The sequence below is a fragment of the Panthera onca genome, chromosome D1 (assembly GCF_046562875.1).
Source record: "Panthera onca isolate mPanOnc1 chromosome D1, mPanOnc1 haplotype 2, whole genome shotgun sequence".
NCBI lineage: Eukaryota > Metazoa > Chordata > Mammalia > Carnivora > Felidae > Panthera > Panthera onca.
The window spans coordinates 113,359,068-113,386,109 of record NC_138348.1 but is presented as its reverse complement, the minus strand read 5'-3'; the positions used below and the strand labels follow the sequence as shown (position 1 = coordinate 113,386,109).

At 43.8% G+C, this 27,042-nt stretch overlaps 1 protein-coding gene across 5 annotated transcripts in view; it reads left to right on the top strand.

Moving 5' to 3' along the window:
* The window catches only part of DYNC2H1 (dynein cytoplasmic 2 heavy chain 1), a 343,887-nt gene that overhangs the window by 167,663 nt on the left and 149,182 nt on the right, over positions 1–27,042 (top strand). For all 5 annotated transcript variants that reach the window (XM_078432668.2, XM_078432669.2, XM_078432667.2 and 2 more), the window contains 7 exons: positions 1,188–1,238; positions 1,991–2,068; positions 8,444–8,575; positions 9,513–9,585; positions 18,307–18,467; positions 21,076–21,201; positions 25,206–25,316. In XM_078432668.2, coding sequence (XP_078288794.2) covers positions 1,188–1,238; positions 1,991–2,068; positions 8,444–8,575; positions 9,513–9,585; positions 18,307–18,467; positions 21,076–21,201; positions 25,206–25,316 — 732 coding nt within the window. The remainder of the gene's footprint in view (positions 1–1,187; positions 1,239–1,990; positions 2,069–8,443; positions 8,576–9,512; positions 9,586–18,306; positions 18,468–21,075; positions 21,202–25,205; positions 25,317–27,042) is intronic.

Genomic DNA, 27,042 nt, shown 5'->3' with positions numbered 1-27,042 from the left:
TAAGGAGATTATACGTAGGTGATTTTTTTGTTACTCTGCCATTATTGTCCACGAGAGAGAGCACAGTGGCCGGGGGTGGGGAGGAGCGGGGACAGTGTGTGGACAGCGCACCTGTGACCTCGGAACCTCTCACTCCACTCGGTCAGACTTGGTTTATGTCCCAGATTCCCCTTATTTGGCTACTTCCTGCAGACTGTTCCCCACGCTCTGGGGACTTGTGTTCTTTCTCCTGAATTTGTTGGACTCCTTTTATTTGATGCCGTTCCTTCCTCCTGTATAACGTGTTTCACCAACATATGTTCCACACTGTGTAAGAAGACTTACTGTCCTAGTTTTCCCTCTTGGAGTATAAATAGGAATTGGGAGAGGAGAACATTTTTCTCTCACGTAGAGGAATAGTAATCCTCCCTATTCTATTGACTATACTTTCAGTGAAAGAATTGAGTGGTCCCGGAGTGTGGAGGCAGGAAATAATTTTGTTTTTTTCTTTTTGCCCTCAAATCTTAATATGTTTTTTCCTTATTTGCTGACCAGTGTGTAACAATAATATGCTAGTGCCTATTACTATCTGATTGAGAAGGGCTCAGGGTGAAGACGGAGATTTTCTTGGAGGGCTAGATGATGTCACACTGGGTCGGTTGTGATTCTGTGGATTAATTTAAAAAAAAAATGAATGATGGCAGTCTTCTCTCAATCTGTTGGAAAAGATGAGTTAATGGATGTACTTTCCTCTATTTTTCCCCAGCATAGACAATTTTTAAATTTTTGGTGCAACTTACGCTTTTCTGTTAGTAAAAATTCACACGTAATAGGACAGATTAATGGGTAGTGACAAATGATAATTGAATGTGACATTGTATACTTTCAGATGTTGAGACCCATATACCTACGCGCGCACACACACACACACACACATACACATACACACACACGCAATGTAGGTATACTTCTTCCTTCAGTACAATTGTTTGTAGCAGTTTTTGTACAAATGTTTTATGTTGTTGGTACACAAACAGATTCTAGATGGTAATGTTGTACCAGGAGTAGGAGATGTGAAATGAGTTTTATTTTTTTCCATGTCCTTAGAGAGCTGCATTGTAAGCCGTCTTATAGGGAAATTAAGAAAATTCTGTGACCTGGTTAGTATTTGTCTATTTTTTTGTATTATTTCTGTTTTTATTCGTTAGGAATGGGATACGTTTACAGGTGTGGTTGTTGGAGACATGTTGCGGAAAGCTGTAAGTAAAAAAACTTATGTCACTCTTAGGGAAAATAGTTCTAGCTTTGCCTTCATGAAATACTGTTTGCTCCAGAAGAATTTTAAAATACCGTTGAAATTATATTTTAATTAGAGGAATATGTCCTTGCCTCTACTACCTTACTATGAAGGGTAGTCTATACAAAGACATATATTCTTATGAGAATAATACTAATTAAATACTAAGAAACCATATTAGTTTCTTAGTGTATATGTTTTATTCCAAGAACACTTTTATAATCCTAAGAAAATAGAATTTTGTATTAAAACAAGGAAAATTCTCATACAATTGGAAGTGTAAAAAAATTTTTTTTTTAATTCTTGATCACTTCATGCAAGTTTAGCTTCTTCTCTACTAATTTTCTATTTGAACATGTCAGGGGATAATATTTGTCTCCAAATTAACATACCCGAAGTGTAATGCAAAATCTAGATTATGTCTGAAATGCAAGACACTGTTAAAAATAATGTAAATTTATGGCAGTTTTTTATTAAATGCCCTTAAGTTTTCTAAAAGATTATGTACCATGAGAATGTGTACAAAATTTATGTAAGTGGTTATCTGTACCTTGTTATATGGAATTTTATAATGGTGACTTGTAAAATAAGTTACAATAATGTATAGAACAAGTTTTTCAAAATAGCGTTCATAAAATTAGCTAGTCAATTGTTAATTTTTCTAAGTCTGAATGTTACCACATATACCAACAAAAACAACTGCTCTTACCGAAGGACTCTCAGCAGCGAATCCGCGAGCAGCTCCCGTCGTGGATAGACCAGGAGAGGAGCTGGGCCGTAGCAACACTAAAGGTATGTCACGTGTATGCTGGGGGTTCGAGAACTCTTTCCCTGCTGAGTTATTTCTGTTTATATTTTTATGTGCTCTCTACCCATACTCAGTGTCGATATTTCTGTGAATCTGCCGTAAAATCCCTGGGCCAGAGGATATCAGAGAATTATTCTGTTCTGATTAGTCCTTTAATCCTTAGTTAAATCATCCACTCAGCACTCACACGTTTGGTGTGTCCATTGTACAGGGTCCTGTGCTGCGTACCCACAGGGAGCATGAAGAGGAGTAAACTGAAGACCCCCTAATATGGTACATGGAGGTCTTATTTGTAAAGTAATTAGGGATTGGTCATGAGATGCAGTATGATGCTTAAACGAGTTTCGAATACAAACCGTTTCTCTTGCTTTTATGCATCTTTGAAATCTCTGTCACCCTCAGCTCTTCTCCATTCTTGCCATCACTCGTAGTTGTGTCTCCCACCACTCACCTGGGCTTCTCTGTGGAGCCCCCCCTTCTGCTCTCATGCCTCTCTATTTTATTATACCCTTTCAGTTTTAAAGTGTAGTTACGATACAGTGCATGCGGTGTTTCACACCTCTTAACGGTTTCTTGTCACCCACAGGGCAGAGTCCACAGTCATTTGCATAAAGGATAAGATGCTCCATGATCCGCTCCCTGCCCACCTCCTCAGTTTTATTTCCAGTCCATCCTCTCACTGTTTCCTGCACTTACTGGTCCTGTTACTCCCTCTGCCTGGAATGCCCTCTGACCTTTTTTACCCGTAAAACGTCTATTTAACATTTTAGGACGTACCTAAAGCACTACTTTCTATGTGACTTTTTGCCTCATTTCTTCCTTCTGTCTTTTCTCGTAGTGTGTATCTCGAATGTTGCCGTATCGTAGCACCTGTCATACTGATTCAGACGATTTGGTGTGTCTGCCTCTTCTCCTAGGTTGTAAGTCCGTGGAGATTAGGATCCAGGCCTTATTACACTTTCTGTCCCCAGCGTTCAGGCCAAACTTGACTCCTGCCTTCCTTTGATTATTCAGCTTGCGCCCACTATGTGCCAAATGCGTAGTTTCTGTTACACACTTTCTTTGGTTGAACAAAGTGAGGTTACGAGTAGACAAACTGATGACGAAAGAGGTGAGGTAAATTTTGCATTGTTCATGTAGTTCCCTGGGTTAGATGTTTATTAAGTGTGCATGAACTACTGACTGAGAACGAAGGGCATGGATGTCTGAAGGTCTTGGATGGGGTGCTGGGGCGGCTCCGTCACTTCTGTGTCTGACTCTTGATTTTGGCTCAGGTCATGATCTTGAGGTTTCTTGAGTTTGAGCCCTGCATCAGGCTCTGCACAGATAGCACGGAGCCTGCTTGGGAGTCTCTGTCTCTGCTCATGCTCTCAAAATAATTAAATATAAAATAAAATAGAAGTCTTGGTTCCTTCTTCCCGGGACTTTGTCACCTAGTATAGGAAACACTTATGACACAATTATAATAGAATGCAAAAAAAGAAAAATAGTGACAATTTTTTTATTCTTTTTATGAATACAATTTATTGTCAAATTGGCTTCCATACGACACCCAGTGCTCATCCCAACAGGTGCCCTCCTCAGTGCCCATCACCCATTTTCTTCTCCACCCCCCGCCCAATCAACCCTCAGTCTCTTCTCTGTATTTAAGAGTCTCTTATGGTTTACCTCCCTCCCTCTCTGTTTGTAACTATTTTTTTCCCTTCTCCTCCCCCATGTTCATCTGTTGAGCTTCTCAAGATCCACATGAGTGAAAACATGATATCTGTTCTTCTCTGACTGATTTATTTCACTCACCATAAAACCTTCCACTTCCATCCACGTTGCTGCAAATGGTGAAAAATAGAGACAATTTAAAGGGAATTATAGATTATTGAGCAGGATTTCTGAACTATCACATGAACTCCTAACGGAAAAAATAATAATTGGCATGGTACAGATAATATTATCACATTTGGGGGAAAAAAATCTTACATTTTTAAACTAAAAATTGTAGTGATGTTTCTTGCTTTTCTTTTTTTAACCCACTCATTTCTGTTTAAATAAAGGAATCCAAAACTTTTAGGAAAGTAACTTTCATATTCAGAGAAGGTTATAGTACACATTAATGTTTTATTATCATTTTAGTTTACAAAACACTTAAAAAATTTTAATGTTTATTTATTTTTGAGACAGAGTATAAGCAGGGGAGGGGCAGAGAGAGAGAGACACACACACAGAATCTGAAGCAGGCTCCAGGCTCTGAGCTGTCAGCACAGAGCCCGATGCAGGGCTTGAACCCATGAACTGTAAGATCATGGGTTTTAGCTGAAGTCAGGTGCTTTAACTGAGCTGAAGTCGGACGCTAAACCGACTGAGCCACCCAGGCACCGCATTTACAAAACGTTTTAAGTGGATTATCTCATTTATTTTTTTAAGTTTTTATTTAAATTCCAGTTAGTTAACATAGAGCATAATCTTGTTTTCAGGTGTACATGAATTAGCTTATGAGTTATGAGTATCTTATGAGTATGACTTATGTGAGTCAACATGAATTATGCGATTATCATACCAACCCTGAGAGACGGGTATTATTAAATTCTTTTTACAGATGAGAAATGAGAACCACTAGTAGCGAGTTCAGTGAAGGAACCTAAGGTTTCTTTTTAATCTCACACATCTATTGGAGGGCGTGTTACGTGCCAAACATCATATTAAATACTGTACACACATTATCTCATGTTATCATCACAGCAGCCTAGACGAGAGGAAAGCAAGGTGTGGAGAGGCTAACGGTTTACCCAAGACAGACAGGCAGACAGACAGGTGGGAAGTTTGCACTATGATTTCCAACAAGGCATTCACCTGACACTGTAGTCGATGCCTGAATTTTCCAACTGCAGTGTTTCTTTGTCTCTGTCTCCCCCCACTTCCCATCCTTCGTCCTCCATCCCTCCCGCTTCTCTATTCCGGAGTGGGAAGTGGGGGCCAAGTATGCGGGCGAGCCGAAGAAACAGCAGCTCGGAAGCCCACATCCCGACAGTCCCTATGTTGTTTACGCAGCCTCAGTGGTATTTTGTGGGGAACGAAAGAAAGACTGCTCTCAAAGTATATGCATGCGTTGCTCTTCCTTCTTTCCTTCCCTGCTCTTTGCAACCCTTGTAAGGTCTCAGTGGCACATGGTGCCAACAGTTAGAATAGTTTGCATTTATTGGGGACTCGCTGTTGAAAGCATTATGAAGAATTTGAAAACAGATCCCCTCGGTAGATATTTTCAACATCCTCACAATCCTGTCCTCATTTAACAGATGAGCAAAGTAGACACAGAGCAGTGCAATCACTTGCTTATGGTCACTTAGAAAGTAGAGTCAGGATTTGAAGTTGGGCTCCTTGATGCAGAGTCTGGGCTTTTCACCGCCATTCTTTCTTGCCTTTCCTTCATAAATATTTGTTGAATAAAGTAAATGGATTCTGCTTTATTATCACTAACTGTTTCATTAATCATTTATTTAGCGTCCGTACTGGTGAGCATAGTGCCAGTGTAGTGACAAATACATGTTGCGTAACACATAGAGACGGTACTTGGTGAACCTACACAGTGGAGAGTAGGACAAATACTTGTGCTGTGGTGGCACCGAACCAGAGCTCCACCCCGGGTGATGTGAAGCCAGAGGGCTTCCTAACTGCAGTGTAGCCGGCTCTAATTCCTGGCCAAATCCATAACGATTATAGAATGTGTAGCCTAAATTGGTAGCGGTAGGCCCTTACACACTAATTGCAACTAAATTTAATGGACCGCCATCAAGTGTTGTCCTAATAGGTTTAGATCACTTATTAAAAATAATTAAATTGCAATGTATTTAATTTTATGCCGTATAAATTTAATTTTAGTTAACTTAAATGATGAAACTTGGGCACTATCGTGGGTTAATTACATATGAATACGACTCTTTGGATGAAACATCCTTAAGTACTTGGTTTATGTTTATTTTATGTGACATTCTAGCCCTGCAGATACAGATCTTCCCAATTTGCCATTATTTTCCATAAAAATTCTCCATCTCTACAGATTTACATTTCTGTTCTTGTAGCCCACTGTTGATAATTGGAAGAGAGCTTGCCAGGGGTGGGGATGGGCAAAGTGGGTGAAGGGGAGAAGGAGGTACAGGCTTCCAGTTGTGGAATGAATACGTCACGGGAATAGAAGGCACAGCAGAGGAAATGTGGTCAGTGGTATTGTAATAGCGCTGTATGGTGACAGACGGTTGTTATACTTGTGAACGTGGCATAGTTTATACATGCTGAATCACTGTGTTGTCTCTCTGAAAGTAACGTGATATTGTGTGTCAACTGTACTAAAAAAAAAAAAAAAATTTTTTTTTTTAATGGACAAAGGACCTGAATAGACATTTTTCTAAAGAAGACACACAAATGGCCGACAGGTATATAAAAAGGTGTTCAATGTCATTAGTCATTAGGGAAATGCAAATAAAAACCACAATGAGGTATTATTAATTCATGACTATTAGGATGGCTATAACTGGAAAGACAAGAGATAACCAGCAATGGCCGGGTTGTGGAGGAAAGGGAAACCGTGCACTGTTGGTGAGAATAGAAAATGGTGCAGCCATTATGAAACACAGTGTGGAGATTCCTCAAAAAAATTAAAAATAGAACTACCATGTGATCTAGCACTGCTACTTCTGGGTGTAAATCCAAAGGAAAGGAAATAGGTGTCTGAGATATCTGTACTCCCATGTTTATTGCAGCATTATTTAGAGCAACCAACATATACAGTAAAATCTTGGTTTGTTAGCATAATTTGTTCTGGAAACTTGCTTGTAATCCAGAGCGCTTGTATATCCAAGCGAACTTCAAGGACCATTGGCTCAGTTGTGACATTGGGCATCACATACTACTCATATTGCAAGACATCGCTCATTTATCAAGTTAAAATTTATTAGAAAAGTTTCCTCATCTTGTGGAACACTGACAGAACAAGTTCCTCGCACACCAAGGTTTTAGTGTGTTGTAACAACCTACATGTCTATCAGTGGATGAACGGATAAAGAGAATGTGATCTATCCCTCTGTAATAGAATATTATTCATCCATAAAAACGTGAACTAAGTAAAGCTGAGAGGAGAATGGAGGCTGCCATTCCACAGAATGGAGCTGGGGGTTGTGTGAAATGGGGAGAGAAGTTGGACACTGGGTACAAATGTTTGACTATAAGGTGAGTAAGTTCTAGAGAATCTAATGTAACATGGTGGCTCTATGTAACAGTACCATATTGTATACTTTAAATTTACTAAGAGTGGATTTTGAGTGTTCTTATTACAAAAAATGGTAACTTTTGAGTTAATGTGAATTTGTTTCATTGTGGTAATTATTGCAGTGTAAATAAATGCTTATCAGAGCACTCAAATAGGTACTATTTCGTCAATTATACCACAAAGAAGGCTGAAAAAGATTAAAAACAAAGTTTGGAAGAGAGAATACTATTTGAGGTAGAAGGAGATGAATATGTTGAAGAACATCCCTGAGAGATGATAATTGTTTAAGGAGAATATTGAACGCTCAGTAGAAATTTATGAGGACTTTTGTGTAGACATTAATAAGTAGAAATTTAGAACATCTAGAGGCAAAGGAAGCAATGTGCTCATGAGTGCAGCATAAATGAATGTGGTTTAGAAAAGCCATGTTCTATTCAGGATTTGATGTTGATGTGAAATTCAGCATATTTTTATAATCTCTTGTAGAACTCTGTTGTGGTGCTTAACGTGCCCGTGGACATGTCCGTCAGGACTCAGTAAAAAATGTACTGGTTTTTAACAAAGGATTCCTTTCTCCACAAGGTGGAGATAGATAAGTACAAATGTTTTTATGTCAAGAAAAGATTTGTTAACTTGCAAATATTGAGCTGATACTACTTTGGAAATGTCGAATTTTATCTAATTCTGGATTGGATAAGTCTAACCATACTGTTTTTTTTTAATGTTTACTTCGTTTTGAGAGAGAGAGAGAGAGAAAGACGGAGTGTGAGCGAGGGAGGGGCAGAGAGAAAGGGAGACGCAGCATCTGGAGCAGGCTCCAGGCTCCGAGCTGTCAGCACAGAGCCCAATGTGGGGCTCGAACGCACGAACTGTGAGATCATGACCTGAGCTGAAGTCAGACGCCTAACCGACTGAGCCACCCCGGCGACCCTAATCATACTATTTCTGATCTAGAAATAATTAGATAAGCCAATATAAAGGGGAAAACAACTGATAAGCATCTATCAATAATTAGTTTCCATTTGCCTTTTTAGTAATACATATATATACACACAGACTCACATTTGCTTGTAGCTCACCGTGTAGGGTTATTTTTGTGTTGTAGATTGCTCTCCCCAGTCTTTATCAGACCCTCTGCTTTGAAGATGAAGCGCTGTGGCGTACTTACTATCACACTTCAATGTGTGAGCAAGAGTTTCCATCTATTCTTGCAAAGAAAGTTTCCTTATTTCAGCAGGTAAGTTCTCTAAATGCATAAAAATATCTGATACTTCTCTTGTCGTCCAGAAGCCACTTAAATGAAAGTTCTGCCTTTGGATGTCATGTGATGTTAACGTGGGGAAGGGCTTTCTGCTTTTGCCGTGTGCCCAGACAGTGCAGTCACTGGCAGGCGTGCCTGGGTGTCTCCGTGTGCTGTAGCCCAAAGGGTGATTTTGCAGGAGAGAGAGAGTCTCACAGGAAGACATTAAATTAGAGTGTGCGGCTTCTTCTCTCATTTCCCGGGTTCTGTCTGTGGGAAACACTGCCTCGTGAGGCCCAGGCCCTCCTCTCCCGTTTTGTATCAAACGGAGCACTGAACTTACTGGAGGGTTCTGGTCTTTGGGGTAGGCCAGGGCTTAGAGCTGGCGGTCTCTCTGGGAAGGGGTGTCCCTCGTCACCAGGCTGCTGGTGCTGGTGTCTTCTTGTATCTCCTTGGTCGGTGCTCCTGTACCAAGTGTGGCTTGAGATGAAAGGAAAGGAAGCTAGGAAGCACGTTTCTTGAAAACTTAAACACCTGGGTATATACATGTTTGCGCATGAAAACAGTGATTTGAAAATTTTAGACAAGATTTCTGGGCCTCTGCTCTACAATCATCAAAAGTGCCTTTATACCCTCGTTGGCAGCTGCCACGTGGCCACTCCCTGGATACCGAAGACATAGCTGACCCTGTGACGATGACATGCTCGTGTTGACTTCTGATGATAAATTTGAAGAAATAAATGGACTTTTAGTTAATATTTTCCTTATTAAAAATATGTCTTTGTATATACTTACTGTGACTGTGTAAGTAAATATTGTGCCACATTGATCAGTGCTGACATGTTAGTAAATACGTGTTTCATTAACTAACATTATTGTTTAAACCTATTGTGTGAACTGTATTGTTTAAAACTACCCTGCACTTTCTTTGAAGGTTCTCGTGGTGCAGGCGCTCAGACCAGACAGACTGCAAAGTGCCATGGGCATGTTTGCCTGCAAAGCTCTGGGTAAGTGCGGGACTCTTCTGGAACTTGAGCACTGACCTGAATTATTTTGTTAATTTACATTTTATTTTATGTTAACCTTAGTTTAGAATATTAGAGGGTCTTACCCTTCATTCTGCTTATCTTACCGCCTCTACTGGATTAAAGAAAAATGGGTGTTGGATGTAACTGTACTTAATGTATTCACTTTGATGCATAGTTGACAGCTTGCATTTAGTTAAGGTGTTTGAAATTTAAAAACTTTTTTTTCTTGTGAACGCCCTTTAGACATTTATACATTTGTTCTTGATTAGGACTTTTAAGCAGGGAATGAAATGTTTGATTTAGACAAAATAAAACAAGTAAATGACCGTAGTCTGGGGTTCGGGGGGAAGTCTTCAAAATGAGTTATTTTTGCTGTAAAAAAACGAAGAGTGTGTGCGTCTTTCAGATTACAAACTATGCAGTCCATTATTTACATCTTTAATGTAGTCTTAGAGGATTAAAAGGTAGAGTTCATTTGTAAGTAAGTTCTATAGACTGTATTTTGATTTGCTCAGGAAAACGTGGAGAAGCCATTTTAAGGCCCGTATTTTAGCGAAAGGAGCCCCTTCCGAGAATAGCGGTCTTCATCCCGAAGCAGGTGGAAAGTAGAAGATCGGGCCTAGGTAACCAAGTGTCCTGGCGTTGTCGCTAGAAGTTCTCCATCGGCCCCCAACATCTTACTCATGTATGACACTGTGTGTTCCAGCTGTGTGTGTTCCAGTCCCGCGAGCCTAACATGACTTAGCGACATCGTCTTCGGGAGCTGGGGGCAATACACCGGGTTTTGCACGCTTGTCGCTGGCAAGTTCCCGTGCCGGCGACCGTCGTCTTGTCCCTGAGGACTGACGCGGGGCTTGCGCACTCGGGCAGCGGTCACTGGCGACACCGAGAGCCGCTGTGTGACTGAGAGCAGACACGGACGGTCACATGCCGGGAGGTGACCCAGTCGTCAGCGCTGCGGGCGGACTCCGCCTCCAAGGACAGGGGTGCAGGGGAGTCGGGTGTGCACGGGGAGGTGTGGCCGTGTGTCCCGGGTGGGCGGTGCTTCCCGTATTTACTTCTTGCCGGGAAGCACCGCCCACCCGGCCCCGCCCCCAGGGCCCGCCCCTGTGGTGACCCGCCTCCACTCACGATCCAGGACCTGCGAGGACAGCCTCGAGCCTCTTCCTGGGGGATGTGCCGGCACAGGCTGTCTATGCCCCCTGCCCCGCCCCCTCCGCCAGCACGTGTACGTGTACGTGAGCTTGCGCACACGGCGTGAGGCCCCCCGGCGGACGGGTCACGTGGCAGGCTGCGGGAGGGAACACGGAGTTGCGAGGGCGCGCGCTGGGCCTCGCGTCCCTTCAGCGCGGACGGCGTCCCTTCAGCGCGCACGGCGCGTGGAGGGCTCGCCGCCCGAGCTGTGGTCGCTGCGCTCTGGCAGGATGCTCGGCCCCGTGACTACTGGTTGTGAGCGACACACGCCCATCCCAGGCGCCTGGCAGTGAGGAAGGGGGACCCGCGGCGGGGGAAGAGCAGGACTCTCCCTTCTCCGCTTCTGTCTGTCTCCTCCTGTGTCTGTGCGTCCCTGTGCCCCGCGCAGCTTGTGGAGCCCCGTTCGTCCCTGCCTGTGTGTTCCGTGCACGGGGCCGGGCCTCCTGGCCTCCGTCTGAAATGTCCCGCCGTGCCCCCCTCAGAGTCCCGGGGATGCCTCCCCGAAAGAAGTCCTGGCGGGGGGGGGGGGGGGTGAGGGGGTGTCCCGCGGGCAGTAGGCGCCCGTCAGGTGCTGTGGCCGATGCCCCTAGCTAGGGACTTTGCTCGCTGACACACGGATGTGCACAGGACAGCTTGACGGTGACTCGTGCACCGGTTACGGACGCGTGGCGTTGACTCTGGAAAACGACGTGTTGCGACAAAGGTGTGAGCGTCCTGGTGCAAAGCACCCGCTCACTTCCTGTTGTAACTGAGGCCTTTAGCTGTGGCCCACGGCAGACGCTCCGGAGGGAATGGCCTCACGGCAGGGGCCGGTGGGCGGACCAGCTCGCAGCGGCAGGTGTGAGAAACCAGCAAGTTTTCTGGGCTCCATCTCTCGGGTTTGCTGTGAATTAACTCACGTGGTGTCATTGCTGCCAACCGAGTGCACAGTCTCAGCGCCTCTCCCCTCAGCTCCCGTCAGCGCTGTGGCTGTGCCGTCAGAACATACACGGGGCGCGGTCGCTGCTCGCCCCTCTACTGCCGTCTACCCGCTTTAAGCCACTGTCGCGTGAGCACGGCTGTGTTTTTTGAGGCTGCTCTTCTGCCCATGCCCAGTTCATTCTCGGCATGGCAGCCAGAGTGCCTGGATGACAAGGGTCCTCCGTCCGTCGTCCCCTGATGGGTCGCTCCTTTCCTGAGTCCTCACAGTGTTCTCCTACCACTCCCACCCTCGTTCAGCCCCTTCCAGCCGTGACCGTCGTCCCTTTTCCTGTTCTCCTGCAGCCCCCAGTGCGTTTCTGCAGTCTCAGGGCCTTTGCATTTGCTGTTCCTTCTTCCAAGGGAGCTCTCCCCCTCCCCCGGTGTCTTCCCCACTTCTCTGCTCAAATGGCATTTTTCCAGCGAAGGTTTCCCTCAGGGCTCTGTCTAAAATCCCGTATTCACACTCTTCTATCTTGTTTTTTTTCCGTAACTATTAGTACTCTCTGACATTCTGTTATTAATGTGTTTATTAATTGTTCTCCAACTAGAGTACAAGCCACATGAGGGCACACATTGATTTTATGGTTGTGTTCCTCTGCCTTAGCTTCTGAGCACAGAGGCTATAAATGTATGTTCCATCAGTGGCTCTCTTCTTACTCAGTCTCCCTACTTTAGCTCTTGCTTCCTTTCCAGTCCATTCTTTTCATAAAGCTATGTAACCTTTAAAAAGTTCAAACCAAATTATCTCTCTTTTTGCATAAAATCTCCAAAATCTTCTCAAAACACTTAGAATAAAATCCAGCTTCCTTACATAAGCTTATAAGACTCTGCTTCTCTGACCTCATCTTACATTGTTCATGCTTCCCCCTTTGCCTAAGTGGGCAGAATAGCCTCAGGACCTTTGCACCGTCTGTTTGCGGCATTTTCTCCTTTTTTTTTTTTTTTTTTTATTCTTAATCCTTTCTTGGAGACTTTATTTAGTACAGGGATATCTTCCAATGTCCTGAATAATAGTTCCGAGTTCTCCAGTAGTAAAGATTACTATTCTCTTGAATACCTTTTAAGAAAAAATGTTATTTTTTAAAAATTCTGTTACGGTTTACATACAGTGTTCCCAGGGTACAATTTGGTGATTCAGCACTTTCATTGATCACTTCTTGTGATGAGCTCCAGGTATTGGATGGATGCACCTTTTTTTTTTTTTTTTTTTTTTTAAATGCATGGCTCCTTTGTGTCATTCAGATGTTAACTTACAATATTGCCTTTCCAGAGAGGTCTCTCTGGGCCATCTGATTGGTACCAACACATCAGCCTGTTTTAATTCTCTTTGTGGGACTCAACATTGTCTAATATATTTCTGGCTTATCTATATATTTATTGTATGTTTCTATAACTTGATGTGAGTTTAAGTAAAACGAGGCACTTTTCGGAGCAGTTGGTAAGAGTCCGTTCTTTCCTCCATCCCCCAGTCCTTGTACCGCGTCGCAGCAGATCTTTCCTGCTGACTTTGTAGTGTGACCTCGTGCCCATTCTTTGGAACACTTCGTGGCGGTGCTATTTCACCTCCAGATTAAATGGTATTTAAGGCTTAACAGCATTAACTAAAAACCTCCTGGTGTTCACATATTCAAATGCTTTGTAAGTTTAATATACTTCTAAAACCATATTCTGCCTATTTTTAAGCAAAAGTTATATAAACTGGTATATGGGTAGATGACTTTGTATTTGGTCAAATGGTTTTATTAATAGAGTTTTCATATAAAATTGGGGTTTTTATTGTGTGAATAAGTTTTAAAAATTCAAATTGCTAGAGAATGACAAGCACTTATCTTTCTAATGAAATTCTAAAGATTTGATTTCAAATGTAATTTTTCAAGCATCATTCATACGGAAAGATTTTTATTAAGTTTTAGTAATTCTTTTTATAATGTTTAAACTTTAAAGCAGTAACTTAAACAGTTGTGTTTTAAGTGGTGTCCATTTCAGTGTAGTAGAGCCGTCCCGGAAGCTTAGGCGCGTCACTAGAGTCCTCCAAGCTCGCATATACCAGCCACATCTGTTACTTTTTCATGATAGCAGTCACCACATGCACATACTCCGACTTGAGTTATGCTGGTCACGTTTGGCTTTGAGTAGTTGCTCTGAGCAGGGTTCGTGCTGCATGGTGAGGCTGGTAGGAGGCGCATTCGCGGAGGGCGTCGTGTTCTCAGGAAGACCCTCCAGGGGACAGTCTCCGAGCCTCGCAGCCCTCCGCTCCCCAGCCCCTTCCCTTAGTCGTGCCTGCGTCCCATCCGGGGGGACCTTGCTTCCATGGCTCCATCTGTCTCGTGAAGCTGTGTGGGAGAGCAAGGGGAAGGACAGAAGGACATGCATATTCATCTTCTGTTGCCTCTGTAACACATTGCCACCAATTAGCAGCTTAGAACAACGTCCATGTAGTATCTCCCGGCTCTAGAGGGGAGGTCAGTAGCCCGGCGGCTGGCCTGGGTTCTCCGCTGCAGATCCCACAGGGCTAAGTGCAGGTGTTGGCCGCTCTGCTCTTATGGGGAGGCTCACTGAATTGCACGATTCAGCCGCGTGCCCTTGCAGGATTGAGGTCGGCATTTCCTCTCTGTCCCTGGAGTCCGCCTCCAGGTTAGAGGACCTTCCTCCACGTCACAGCCAGCAGTGGCTGACTGATGCTTCCTCAGGCTCCCCATATGTCCCTCTGCTCTCTCCTCCGCCTCATCCTCCCTGCCTCTCTCTGTGGCGTCTCTTGACTTTGCAGGCTTTTAAGGGTCCTAGTGATTCATTGGCCCGCTGGGATAATTGAGGTTAATGCTCTTGTAATATCCCTAACCAAAATTCCACCTGCAGAGTGCCTTCCCAGCAGTGCCTAGGTGAGTGTTTGCACAACCAAGGACAGGAATCTTGAAACAGGGTTGGGATTCGGCCTCCACAAAACGTGTGGCTTTTTGTTTCTAGGTTCGAGGATTAGTCCGTTTCTAAAGAGCATCTTACGTTAGATAGTGGTTATCGGTTTTCTTTCTTTTTACTGACGTTTGTGATACGTTTTATCTCTAATGAGGAAGTAGGATTTTGTACACTAGAAGCTTGTAGGTCTCTTTGTTGGGGAGGACGAGGTGAGGGAGCAAGAATGAGTCTGTTACGCTTACCTCCTATAATAGTTTGATGTTAATTTGCTGCTTTTTTTACTCAGGTACTTAAAAAGTACAGAATTGATATTCTTTCCTTTTGAAACTGCAAATTATTTCTTTTTTATTATTTCAGTATTTTATCTGAGTAAGATAGAATGCAATAAAGGTTTATTTCTTTGACCCATTTTTGTTCTTTTTTTACTTTTAAAAGAAATGACATGGTTTAAAGATGAATGGTCAAAATTTTAAATTCCAGTGATTTTTTAAAAAAATCTTATTTTATTAGAGAGAGAGAGAGAGAGGGAACAGGGGAGGGGCAGAGGGAGAGAGAATCGTAAGCAGGTCTATGCTTGTCAGCACAGAGCCTGACCCAGGGCTCGATCCCACGACCCCGGCATCATAACCTGAGCAGCAAGAGCAAGAATCACACACTTAACTGACTAAACCACCCAGGCCCACGATCCCAGTGATATGTGAGTAGTTCTGTACTGTGATCATTCACAATGCAGTGAACATCTTTGACTCTTCAGTTTCATGGAATAGTTCTGGATGATTCACACTAACAGTCTTAATGATAGAATGAATTGAAGTTACTTGGGTTAATAAAATTAATGATAATATATAAAGATTAGTTCGTTTAAAATGCAGTAGGGTTATAAGATTGGAGTTTTGTGGGCAGAATAGCTAATATGAAATTCAAAGTAGCATGAACATGACTTGAGTCATAAATGGTATATTTTTCAGGATTTTTTTCTCTAATCCAAAATGTTCCAATAGTTTGAAATATTGTGTAAAATGAGCTAATGAACATATATTTTTCTGTGGAATTTTAACTTTAGAAGGAATATTTGAATTTATGTTAGAGTGTGCATGTAAAATGGTGAGCACAAGACATGTCTCCTGTCCTCATCGAGTATATGGTCTGTTAAGACATGATGTGGCAATCTGCATTTAAATTTTTTTTAGTTTTTAAATTTATTTTTGAGAGAGAGCGCGTGAGCCGGGGAGGGGCAGAGAGAGGGCGACAGAGGATCCAATGCTGGCTCCAGGCTCTGCATGGAGAGCGTCGAGCCCCACGCGGGGCTCAAACTCACAAATTGCAAGATCATGACCTGAGCTGAAGTTGTACGTTTAACCACCTGAGCCATCCAGGCACCCCTGTATTTTAAATTTTGAGAGTTTTATATTGGCATATAATTTCCAAAAGAACACGTTTCAGTCAGTAGTTATTTTGTAGGGAAATATATGTATCCTGACATTTTTATCACATGATACGTGTAAATAGAGCTCCGTGAGGAGATGGGGAAGAATAGAAAATAGGAAACGCTTGTTACTAGTCATTGTTAATGCAGTTCTTTCTATTCTGTTCGAGCACGTAAGCGTGTATATTACAGTGTGGACTATGTTGTCTGTTGAGTAATCTGCTTTTCAGGAATGTACCTCTAAATGCACCGTTTCTGTAACTTCAGCCCTCCTGTATGGCTCTCAGACTCCTCAGTGTGTTGCCCTCTTGTCACTAATATCAACAGCCTGGATGAAATCCTGTGTGCCTGCTTCTGCACTCACATCCTGGATTATTTCTTAAATTATTGTAATTTAAATTCGTGAGTCAAAGGCCAGGCCCATTTCTAAGACTTATGATATATTTCACAATATCAGGTAGTGCATTTATTTGGCCTAGAATGTTTATTGAATTTAGGAATAAATGTGTCGAGTAAATGAAAACATTTCTAGTTACACTGCCGCAAGTCCATAAGAATTCCTTTTGATTAGGTCTTAAAGCAGGGTGATTGTTAGCCATGTCAACTTAGTTAAAATTAAAATTCATACAGTATACTACAGACGCAGTTCAACTTTCGGAGGCTATTGGGGCAAATTCCTGGAGATTAGGGATATTTCTGCTCATGACATTTCTTATCATTCTTTCCTCTTGTGAGGAGTGGAGGGCGTGGGCCACATGTGAAATGTGTCTTTTCAGCGTGGTTATCTAGAAGGGCCTTTTTAATGTTCATTCTTGAGAGAGACAGTGCGAGTGTGGGAGGGGCAGAGAGGGACAGAGGATCCGAAGCAGGCTCCATACTAAAACACAGAGCCCAACGCGGGGCTTGAACTCAGGAGCTGTGAGATCATGACCCGAGCCAAAGTGGGACGCTTAAGTGACCAAGCCGCTCAGGCGCCCCTGAATTTATATTTTAAAGTGCTTGCTACAGAAAGCTTTGAGTGTCCTTTTCCAGTGATTTTAGAATTTTTAGGGTGCAGTATTTCTAGGGTGCAGTGTTGAAGACACAGGAAAGCTCCTGCTGCCTCTGTAGGCATTCTGTTAGGTTCTGCTGATCCTGGTTTCAACTCTTGTGTCTAGTCCGTTTTGTTTTGTTTTTTGTTTTGTTTAGCTCAGTTCATACAAGTATGAACAAGTATTAATTGAAGTGGGTCCTCTTTAGCTTGGCTTTTACTCAATACATTAATCATGGAAACATTTAAATTTTAGTTAAGGAGGTTTAAACATAATAGCAAAATTACAGTTTCTTGTCTGTATAGGACTTGAGTTTGTGAAAAGCTTCAGAGTCAGAGGACGCACAGGTGAATTATGTTGAATACAGCCAGCAGCAGCTGGGTGGCCTTTGGCAAATTCAGTTTCTTTGATTGTTAGTTTTCTTATATGTAAAATAAATATCTGGCATAGTGCCTAGCATAGAGTAGGTGATGAATATGTGGAATCTTTTTTATTATCATATCCTGTTTTGCTCCCAAATGGCCTATGGATTGTTTTATGCTTTTTTTTTTTTTTTACAACCAAGGACACTGGGCACAGAGTATTTTAGTGATTTGTACAGGGTCAGTGGCTAAACTGAGAGCTTACGTATTCTGTCTCCAAACTTATATTCTTTTCATTCTGTACCACTTTTTTTTTTTTTCTCATAACGCGTGGGCGTAAGACATAGCCCTCATGTATCATGATGGTGAAATCGTTCACTAGGTCATGCGGAAATCTGATTCCCAGTGCACAGCACAGAGCAGGCACCCGGTTATCATAGAAATGAGTGAATAGTGGTAGAGACGGGTAGTTGGGTTCAGGCTTCTCTTGTAGGCAGAAAGTTACCTATTGAGGCCACAACCCTGATGGTGTGTTTCTTCCTGTGCTGGATGAGGCAGTCAGGGTGCCTGCCTGGTGGTGGTGCAGTGAGTCGCTGATATCCCAAGTGTAGAGCATTCAGAAAAATGTCCGGCACCTCCAGTATCTGACAGATGTGAGTTATTGCTGGTGAGTGAGGGATCTCACAGTGAAAAAACTGTACGGGATTAAGTCACCTGGTTCTTCTCTGTATTACATCCTGCAATTAGATTTAACAGACTTTTGTCTGAATCAGGTTGCTACAAAGTTTTCACGTCTCTAATCTGTATCTTCCAGGACTGAAAGAGCTGTCCCCGCTCCCTCTAAATCTCAAACGCCTCTACAAAGAGACACTGGAGATTGAGCCCGTCTTGATAATCATCTCCCCGGGTGCAGATCCTTCCCAGGAGCTGCAGGAGCTGGCTAATGCTGAGCGCGGAGGAGAGTGCTACCACCAGGTGAGCACAGAGACCTGCTGTTTCTGCCCAGCTTTGGTCTTCCTGCCATGGTCCATCCTGTTGGTCCATCCTGTTGGCCCCCCCACAGTGCCCACGTCCTGGTCCCCAGGCTCCCCCCAGAGGGAGTTCTGCCCTGCACTTCAGTGTCTGCATGCCCTGCTAGGGGGCAGCCGGGGAGGCGGAGTGGAGGCAGGGGCAGGGGGAGGGAGCAATGATGGAGCAGTGGGGGTCAGCCCAGGAGGCGGAGTCCGGGGGGGCTGGTGATGGGGGGGTGCTGGTGATGGAGCCGTGGGGGCCAGCCCAGGAGGTGGAGTCGGGCGGGGTGGGGGGGGGGGCTGGTGATGGAGCCGTAGGGGGCAGCCCGGGAGGTGGAGTGGAGGCAGGGGTAGGGGGGCCAGTGATGGAGGGGTGGCCTCAAGGAGGAGGTGTGGCAGGCTTCCAGGAGCTGGAAAAGCGCCTGAGGGATTCTCTCCCAGAGCCTCCGGGAAGAGCGCAGCCTTGTGGTACTACCTTTATATTAAAGCCAGATCCCTAGTGTTAGATCAGAAATCAGGCATGTTCCTGGTTTTACCGTACTAAGTGGTGATAATTTGTTGTAACGGTAATAAGAAGCTAAAATAATTGCTAACCTTTTGAGAATAATTTTACTTGGATGCTTTTACAGTAAATCACAGCAATATTTACCTGCAGAAGCTGAAGTATAAAAATTGTTGAGTAAAACTTGTGTAATATAGCACATTTTCTCGAGGTAAATCTAGGGGCTTAGTTTGTTCAGATTCAGTCTGCATGCAGGTCTGAAAATGTATTCATTTACCATCAGTTTTTGACAACTGAATAAATAAACTGCTTTTATTGGGAAAATTATAATGATTACAAAGCAGACACTTGAGAAAGACCAAAACTGGAGAAGTAGGAATATTGTGGGGACCCAGACACAAGGCAGCCAGAGGGTAGGGCCTGGGCCCATGGGCAGGTGCCTCTCCAGCTCCTGGGCATGGGGTTTCACCCTGCTCCTGCTGTGATAAGGACACATCCCTCCTCAGTCCCTGCCGTCCCTCCTCAGTCCCTGCCCTGTCTGTCGGGAGGACGGCCTGGCCATGGATTCTACTGTCAGCAAATGCTTTTACCAGAAGCACAAAGCTGTTTGCAGCCGCAGTAGTTTTGACTGTTGAAACGTCCTCCACAGTTGTTGGAATGTAGGAAAGCCTTTAAATACAGATATAATTCTGTTATTTTAAAGCTTTGTTGCTTTGTTGACTATATATGCTAAGTTAATTTTTAATTTAAGAAGCAGTGGTGTAGATTTTTGAGGGGATGAGTGGCTAACCATCTTCTCAAAACATTCCTGATGTGGTTTTTACAAAATATTTTAAAATTTTTGTAGTAAATGTTTTTTTCTGAGGTTTTATGACTCTTTAAGATTTTTTTCACATGATTGAGGCTTCCTGGAGAATCCTAAGTTGTCTATTTTTATTTTTTTTTATGTTTATTTTTGAGAGAGTGAGTGAGCAAGCATGAGCAGAGGGAGGGGCAGAGAAAGAGGGAGACACAGAATCCGAAGCAGGTTCCAGGCTCTGAGCTGTCAGCACAAAGCCTGACATGGGGTTCGAACCCAGGAATCATGAGATCATGACCTGAGGCGAAGTCTGATGCTCAACTGAGCGAGCCACCCTGGCACCCTTGAGTTGTCTATTATTATCTATAATTTCTGTTCAGCAAATTGTTTTTTTTTCTGTTGTCTTTTGTGGTTTTTTTTTTTTTTTTTTTTTTTTTGCATTTTAACAATGGAAGATTAATAGGTGCATCAAAACAGTTCACTGTTTTTAATAAATAGAAAAGTATTAGAAATCTTCTGTTAAGGACAAAAATAAGACAGCTATTGGAAATGGCAACACAGTGGTATTTCTTATTAAAAATTTAGAACCCTCGGGGCACCTGGGTGACTGAGTTAAGCATCTGACTCTTGGTTTCTGCTTAGGTCATGATATCATGGTTCATGGGATCGAGCCCCATGTTGAGATCTGCACTGGCAGTGCGGAGCCTGCCTGAGATTCTCTCTCTCTGCTCATTCTCTCTCTTCCAAAATAAACAGTAAAAATTTAGAACCCTCATCAAAATAACTGAGTTGGTTCAGTATGTAAAGCAGGATAATTTGAATCTATTATGTTCTGTGTTATCAGATCTGTTTTTTGTATTGTATTTTTAATTTTCTTTCTTTCTTTCTTAATTTCTTATTTACTTACTTACTTACTTATTTATTTACTTACTTATTTATCCTGAGAACCCAGATAAGGAACCTAAGCAAGGCATTCCTAGTTCCTCTCAAGCAGGATGGCCACTGGGCCGCAGGCCTCCCGCTCTCAGGGTCTGCTAGCAGAGCAAGGCCCTCGGGCTTCGTGGCAGGAGGATGGACGGGGCAGTGGAAGCTTGACTCCCTCACAGGTCAAGGTCACGACTGGACTGCGTGTGCAGCTAGTCTCAGGCAGGGCCCGCCCTCAGTCCTCATCGGCCTAGAATAACAGTAATTAGTGGTCCATCAGCGCGGTCCCCATGTGCTAGGCACTGGAGTGGGTGTTTACTACAACAAGTGTTGTGTTTTGTCTTGCAGGTTGCTATGGGTCAGGGTCAAGCCGATTTAGCGATTCAGATGCTGAAGGAATGTGCCCGCAGTGGGGACTGGCTGTGTTTGAAGAACTTACATCTTGTGGTGTCTTGGCTGCCAGTTCTGGAAAAGGTAGATTCAGATGAGTGTGGTGTAAATAGTACGGAATGTAGTCACTTGGGTGATCTCCAAAGACTGTCATGCGTTATGTAATTTTTTTAAAGTTAGCGTTTAACGAGAAATCATTTAAAACCTGTTAAGCATTTAATATGTACATTTGTACAAATGAAGGTGGGGGCCTTTTTATTAGGATGTGTACAAAAGTCTCTATGTTGAAAGCGTTTAAGGGGAACCAAGAAATTATTCATCAGGATCGAAGGGAGGCTTAGGGAGCTTTTCCCAGAACTAAAGTAGGTAGCTGCTTTAAAGGGTTAGAGGAGGCCTTTTCAAACCATTGCTTTCTCCTGATGCTCTTGGTCTGCAGTGTCTGTGTGGGGAGAGAGGATGGAGAGGAGTGGGGGGGATAACAGGACTTCCCTGGGAGGCTAGGATGGAAACCAAAGCAGTCACTTGACTGAATTCACACAGACCCAGAGCAAAGCTAGCCTCCAGACAGAGCAAATTGCTGGCCAGGTTTTAAATGCAAACCCTAACTTAAGTCTGTTCCTTAAAAAAGATGATTGTGGTCTCGGATAGTTAGAGATGACTCCTAAGACAAGATGTTGCTTGAAAGTTGTACGTGATTTAGCTAAGTGTAGGGGCAGAAAGAAAGAAAGAAAGAAAGAAAAAAAGAAAGAAAGAAAAAGAAAAAGAAAGGAAGGAAGAAAAAAAAGGAGAGGAAAGAAGGAAGGAGGGAGGGAAGAAAGGAAGGAGAGAGGGAGGGGAGGAAGGAAGGAGGGAGGGGAGGAAGGAAGGAGGGAGGGGAGGAAGGAAGGAGGGAGGGGAGGAAGGAAGGAGGGAGGGGAGGAAGGAAGGAGGGAGGGGAGGAAGGAAGGAGGGAGAGAAGGAAGGAGGGAAGGGGGGAAGGAAGGAGGGAGGAGAGGAAGGGAGGAAGGAAGGAAGGGGGAAGGAAGAAGGGAGGAGAGGAAGGGAGGAAGGAAGAAAGGGGGGAAGGGGGAGGGAGGGAAGGGGGGAAGGGAGGAAGGAGGGAGGGAAGGAAGGGAGGAGGGAGGGGAGGAAGGAAGGAGGGAGGGGAGGAAGGAAGGAGGGAGGGGAGGAAGGAAGGAGGGAGGAGAGGAAGGAAGGAGGGAAGGGGGGAAGGAAGGAGGGAGAGAAGGAAGGAGGGAAGGGGGGAAGGAAGGAGGGAGGAGAGGAAGGGAGGAAGGAAGGAAGGGGGAAGGAAGAAGGGAGGAGAGGAAGGGAGGAAGGAAGAAAGGGGGGAAGGGGGAGGGAGGGAAGGGGGGAAGGGAGGAAGGAGGGAGGGAAGGAAGGGAGGAGGAAGGGAAGGAAGGAGGGAGGAAAGAGAGGGAAGGAAGGGAGGAAGGAGGGAGGAAAGAGAGGGAAGGAAGGGAGGAGGAAGGGAGGGAAGGAAGGGAGGAAGGAGGGAGGGAGGGGAGGAAAGAGGGAGGGAAGGAAGGAGGGAGGAAAGAGAGGGAAGGAAGGGAGGAGGAAGGGAGGGAAGGAAGGGAGGAAGGAGGGAGGGAGGGGAGGAAAGAGGGAGGGAAGGAAGGGAAAGAAGGGAAGGAAGGGAGGGAGGAAGGAGGGAAGGGGGGAGGGAAGGCAGACAGGCAGGTGAGGATAGCCTGGTTAATTCCAGCAGCACAAATAGAGACCTAGTGGGGGAGACGAACAGGCCTAGTACAAAGAATAAAGATGACCTTGAATGTGCTGGGAGGGCTGGGCGTGGCAGAGTGGGGCTGGGTTGTGGAATACCCTGAGAACCATGCAGAAGAATTTGGAAATTTTTTTCTTAGGATGAAGTCAAAGGAGGTCTTAAGCAGGAGGGTGAGTTAATTAGTTTAATCGATCTGGCAGACGTATCATTGAGAATAGAATAGATTGACAGAGGCCCTTAACTAATTGTAATGTGTCGAAAAATTGTGTGGTCCTAGTACATGGCACCTGTAGCACCTTTCACAACATATAGGCGATCACATCTTTGAGTTCATGACTCAGTGAGTTAATTGATGGACGGTGGTGGTTCATAAAATCAAAACAAGACACAGATTTGGAAACTGAGGTATATGTAAATATTTGAGGAATTCTATTATTAGGACAGTTTTCTGAGAAAACCATTAATGTGTAAAAATATATAATTCATGTCTGATAAATCACATATGTTTTAAAACATGTAAAGAAGACCTGTAAATGCTTAAATTCTGCTTTTTCTTCCAAATAATAGATCGATAGCTATTTATTTGTGTAACACACAATTACAATGATTACTCAGAAGCAAATCTTTTTTTTTTTAACATGTATATCTTTTTTTTTTTTTTAAACATTTATTTATTTTTGAGACAGAGAGAGACAGAGCATGAACGGGGGAGGGTCAGAGAGAGAGGGAGACACAGAATCCAAAACAGGCTCCAGGCTCTGAGCTGTCAGCACAGAGCCCGATGCAGGGCTTGAACCCACGGACCGCAAGATCATGACCTGAGCTGAAGTCGGCTGCTTAACCGACTGAGCCACCAGGTGCCCCAGAAGCAAATCTTTTTTAAAAAAATTTTTTAAAGGTTTTTCCTGTTTTGAGAGAGAGAGAGGGAGAGACTGAGAATGAGCGGGGGAGGGGCAGAGAGAGAGAGGGAGACACAGAATCCAAAGCAGGCTCTAGGCTCTGAGCTGTCAGCACAGAGCCCAACGTGAGGCTTGAACTCAGGAACCAGAGATCACGACCTGAGCCGAAGTAGGACACTTAACCGACTGAGCCCCCCATGCATCCCTGGAAGCAAATCTTAATTAGAACTTTTTGAAGCCTATAAGGTAGATGATAATAAAAAAGTTTAAACTTTAAAATATTTTTTAAATTTTCTTTTGGGGAGTTAGGATAAATTGTTTGGGTATAAATTTGCAAATTTATTTTCAAACCAACTCTATCATGAATGTGTGTTTTTTACCTTTCTTTTAAAATGTGCTAACCTAAACCAAAATTTCATGTAAATTTTACCTTCTTAAGTTGTTAGTAAGTGTAGATACATTTTACAATATACAATGTTAAGTAAGCACAGTGTTTTTATGGCCAATTCTTTTGCCTTTTTTTTTTTTTTTGTGGTCACCTGTATTTTGCATTAAAATAGTAAATATTAGAATCAGACATAGATTATATTTTTTAACATAAATTTTAGTTTTCACTCTTTTAGAACTCTTAACAAGTCTTTTGTCATTCATTCGTTTATTCTACAAACACTTGTTTAGTACAGAAAAAAAGCCAGCAGTTGCCGTAAGTGCTCAATGCATACAAAATTTGTACCTGCTCGTAGGAAGGAAGTTGGTGTAGAAGAGACAGCCCACATTAGTAACTATATTGTAGCATAGTGAATACTACAGAAGACAGTTCACAAAGTGTCTTGAGGGATTAATGTGCCTGGGACTGGTACTGAAGAGTTGGAGAAAATATCCCCCTAAGACTTGGACTTAACTTGACAGATGAGTAAGAATTTTCAGGTTCCAAAGAACATAACAGGTAGAAAGGAAAAATATTCAAGAGGACACAGACATGAAATTTGAATAAGTGACTGCAGCAGATAGCACAGGCCGAGGAATTTGTGTGGTGAAGTTTTGACTTTACATGATAGGCAATAAGTAGGATACAGCAAACGTTGCCAATAAAGGAAGTGCTCTCATGCTAGAACTCTCTGGAAGCCCTAATCAAAGCGGTGAGAACCTAAGGTCCAGAAGGTGGTGACCAGTTGAGGTGCATCGGTTACCGCTAACACTTGTTTTGTACTTGCTGTGCATCATGTGCAGCTATGAGTGTTGTACACGGTTCACAAGATGCGCACTCATATTATCCTTGCTCAGCATTGGTGTAAATCCTAGAACCCAAGGTCACAGAACAAATAAGCAGCAGAATGAAATATATCAGAATGTCATAGAAGGATTTCAGTAGGAAAAAGTTACTTACTACTAATACATTTCTAAAATGGAAATGAGTGTGTATATTGAAGTAGATTTTTATTGTTGCTGTTTTTATAAACCAGGAATTAAATACTCTTCAACCTAAAGATACCTTTCGTCTGTGGCTGACTGCAGAAGTTCATCCCCATTTTACTCCTATTTTATTACAGTCAAGTTTAAAGATCACATACGAGGTAAGAAGATTTAAACCTTGAATCACTAGCTGTCTTAAGTGCACTAACCTCCACATGCCTCCTACAGCTCTGTAAAGGACTGTCTGTCCTACAGAACACGTAAAACTGTCTTGTTCAACAAACAATTCGATTAATAAATGGGCAGAGGACCTGGATAGATATTTTTCCAAAGAAGACAAGCAGATGGCCAGCAGACACATGAAAAGATGCTCAGCATCACTCATCATCAGGGAAGTACGAATCGAAACCACCTCGCACCTGTCAGAGTGGCTAACATTAACAACCCAGAAGACCACAGGTGTTGGCCGTGATGCGGAGAAACAGGAACCGTTTACACTGCTGGTGGGAATGCAAACTGGTGCAGCTGCTCTGGAAAACAGTGTGGAGGTTCCTCAGAAAGTTAAAAATCAAACTACTCTACGACCCAGCAGTTCCACTGCCGGGTATTTACCCACAGAAAACATCACACTATTTCAAAAAGAAACATGCACCCCTGTGTTTATTGTGGGATTATTTATCGTAGCCAAACTATGGAAGCCGCAAGTGTCCGTCATAGATCGGCAGACAGGGAAGGCGTGGTGTCTGCAGTGGCTGATTACTCGGCCGTGACAGGGGTGAGATCTTGCTCTTTGCGACACCGTGGATGGACCACAGGGTATTAACCAAGTGAAATAAGTCAGACTGAAAAAGACGAACACGTGAGTCCAGTCTAAGTGGAATGTGGTGATTGAGTCTACAAACGACAAAAAGCAGAATCAGGTGTATAAATAGAGGACGGACTGATGGTGCAGGGGGGGATGGCGGCGGGAGGTACAGACTGCCAGTGGTAGTGTGAGTCTTGGGGAGGAAGGGCACAGTGAGCGGGACACATTGGGGGTGGGGGGTGGTGTGACAGCGTTGTGTGCCAACAGGCGGCAGCTGCGCTTGTGGCGAGCACGGCGTGATGCCACCCTCGTCCAGTCACGTGCCACACACCTGAAATTATTGTCAGGTTGTGTGGCAGCTGTACTCAAACAAAACAAAACAAAACACATTTTGTGTAGGTCAGGTAAAAGAAACATAAATAATAGCATCAGATGATGTTTATCGAAATTTAAATCTTCCTTCTAAATTTTATTTCATTTTTCGGTATTTGTATTGGTAAAAGACACGTAACATAAAATTTGCCATCTTCACCATTTTTGATGGCACAGTTGGGTAGTGACACGTGTGCTCTCTTGTGCAGCGGAGCCCTAGAACTCGTTCCATCTTGCCCAGCGGAGACTGTCTGCTGCGGACCGACTCCCCGGTCCCTTCTTCTCCCCTCTCTGGAGGAGGGGTGGGGGGCCTGGCTGTCCCTCCTCCACTCTGTATCTCCAGGAGTTTGCCTGCCTAGGGGCGCCTGGAAGATTTGTCCTTGAGGCCTGGCCTGTCACAATGTCTGTGGGAACGTCCTCAGGGTTTCTCCCGTCGACACACACGAGGGGGGCTTCCTTCCCTGTGAGGGTCCGCGATTCCGTGTGTGCGCATGTGGCGTCATCTTGATCCAGCAGTGCGGGACACGGGGGGGGCGCGCGTGTCTCCGCACAGCTGTGCGTCATGCTGCAGGGACGACGACGGCACAACTGGTTCTCCGCGAGCTGGTTCTCAGGGCTTCTGTGGAACTGCCAGGTCAGAAGTCATTCTGTGTTTAATTGTTGAAGGATGCTGCCTTCTACTGATCCCTGCAGTGCTGCTTGTCATTTGT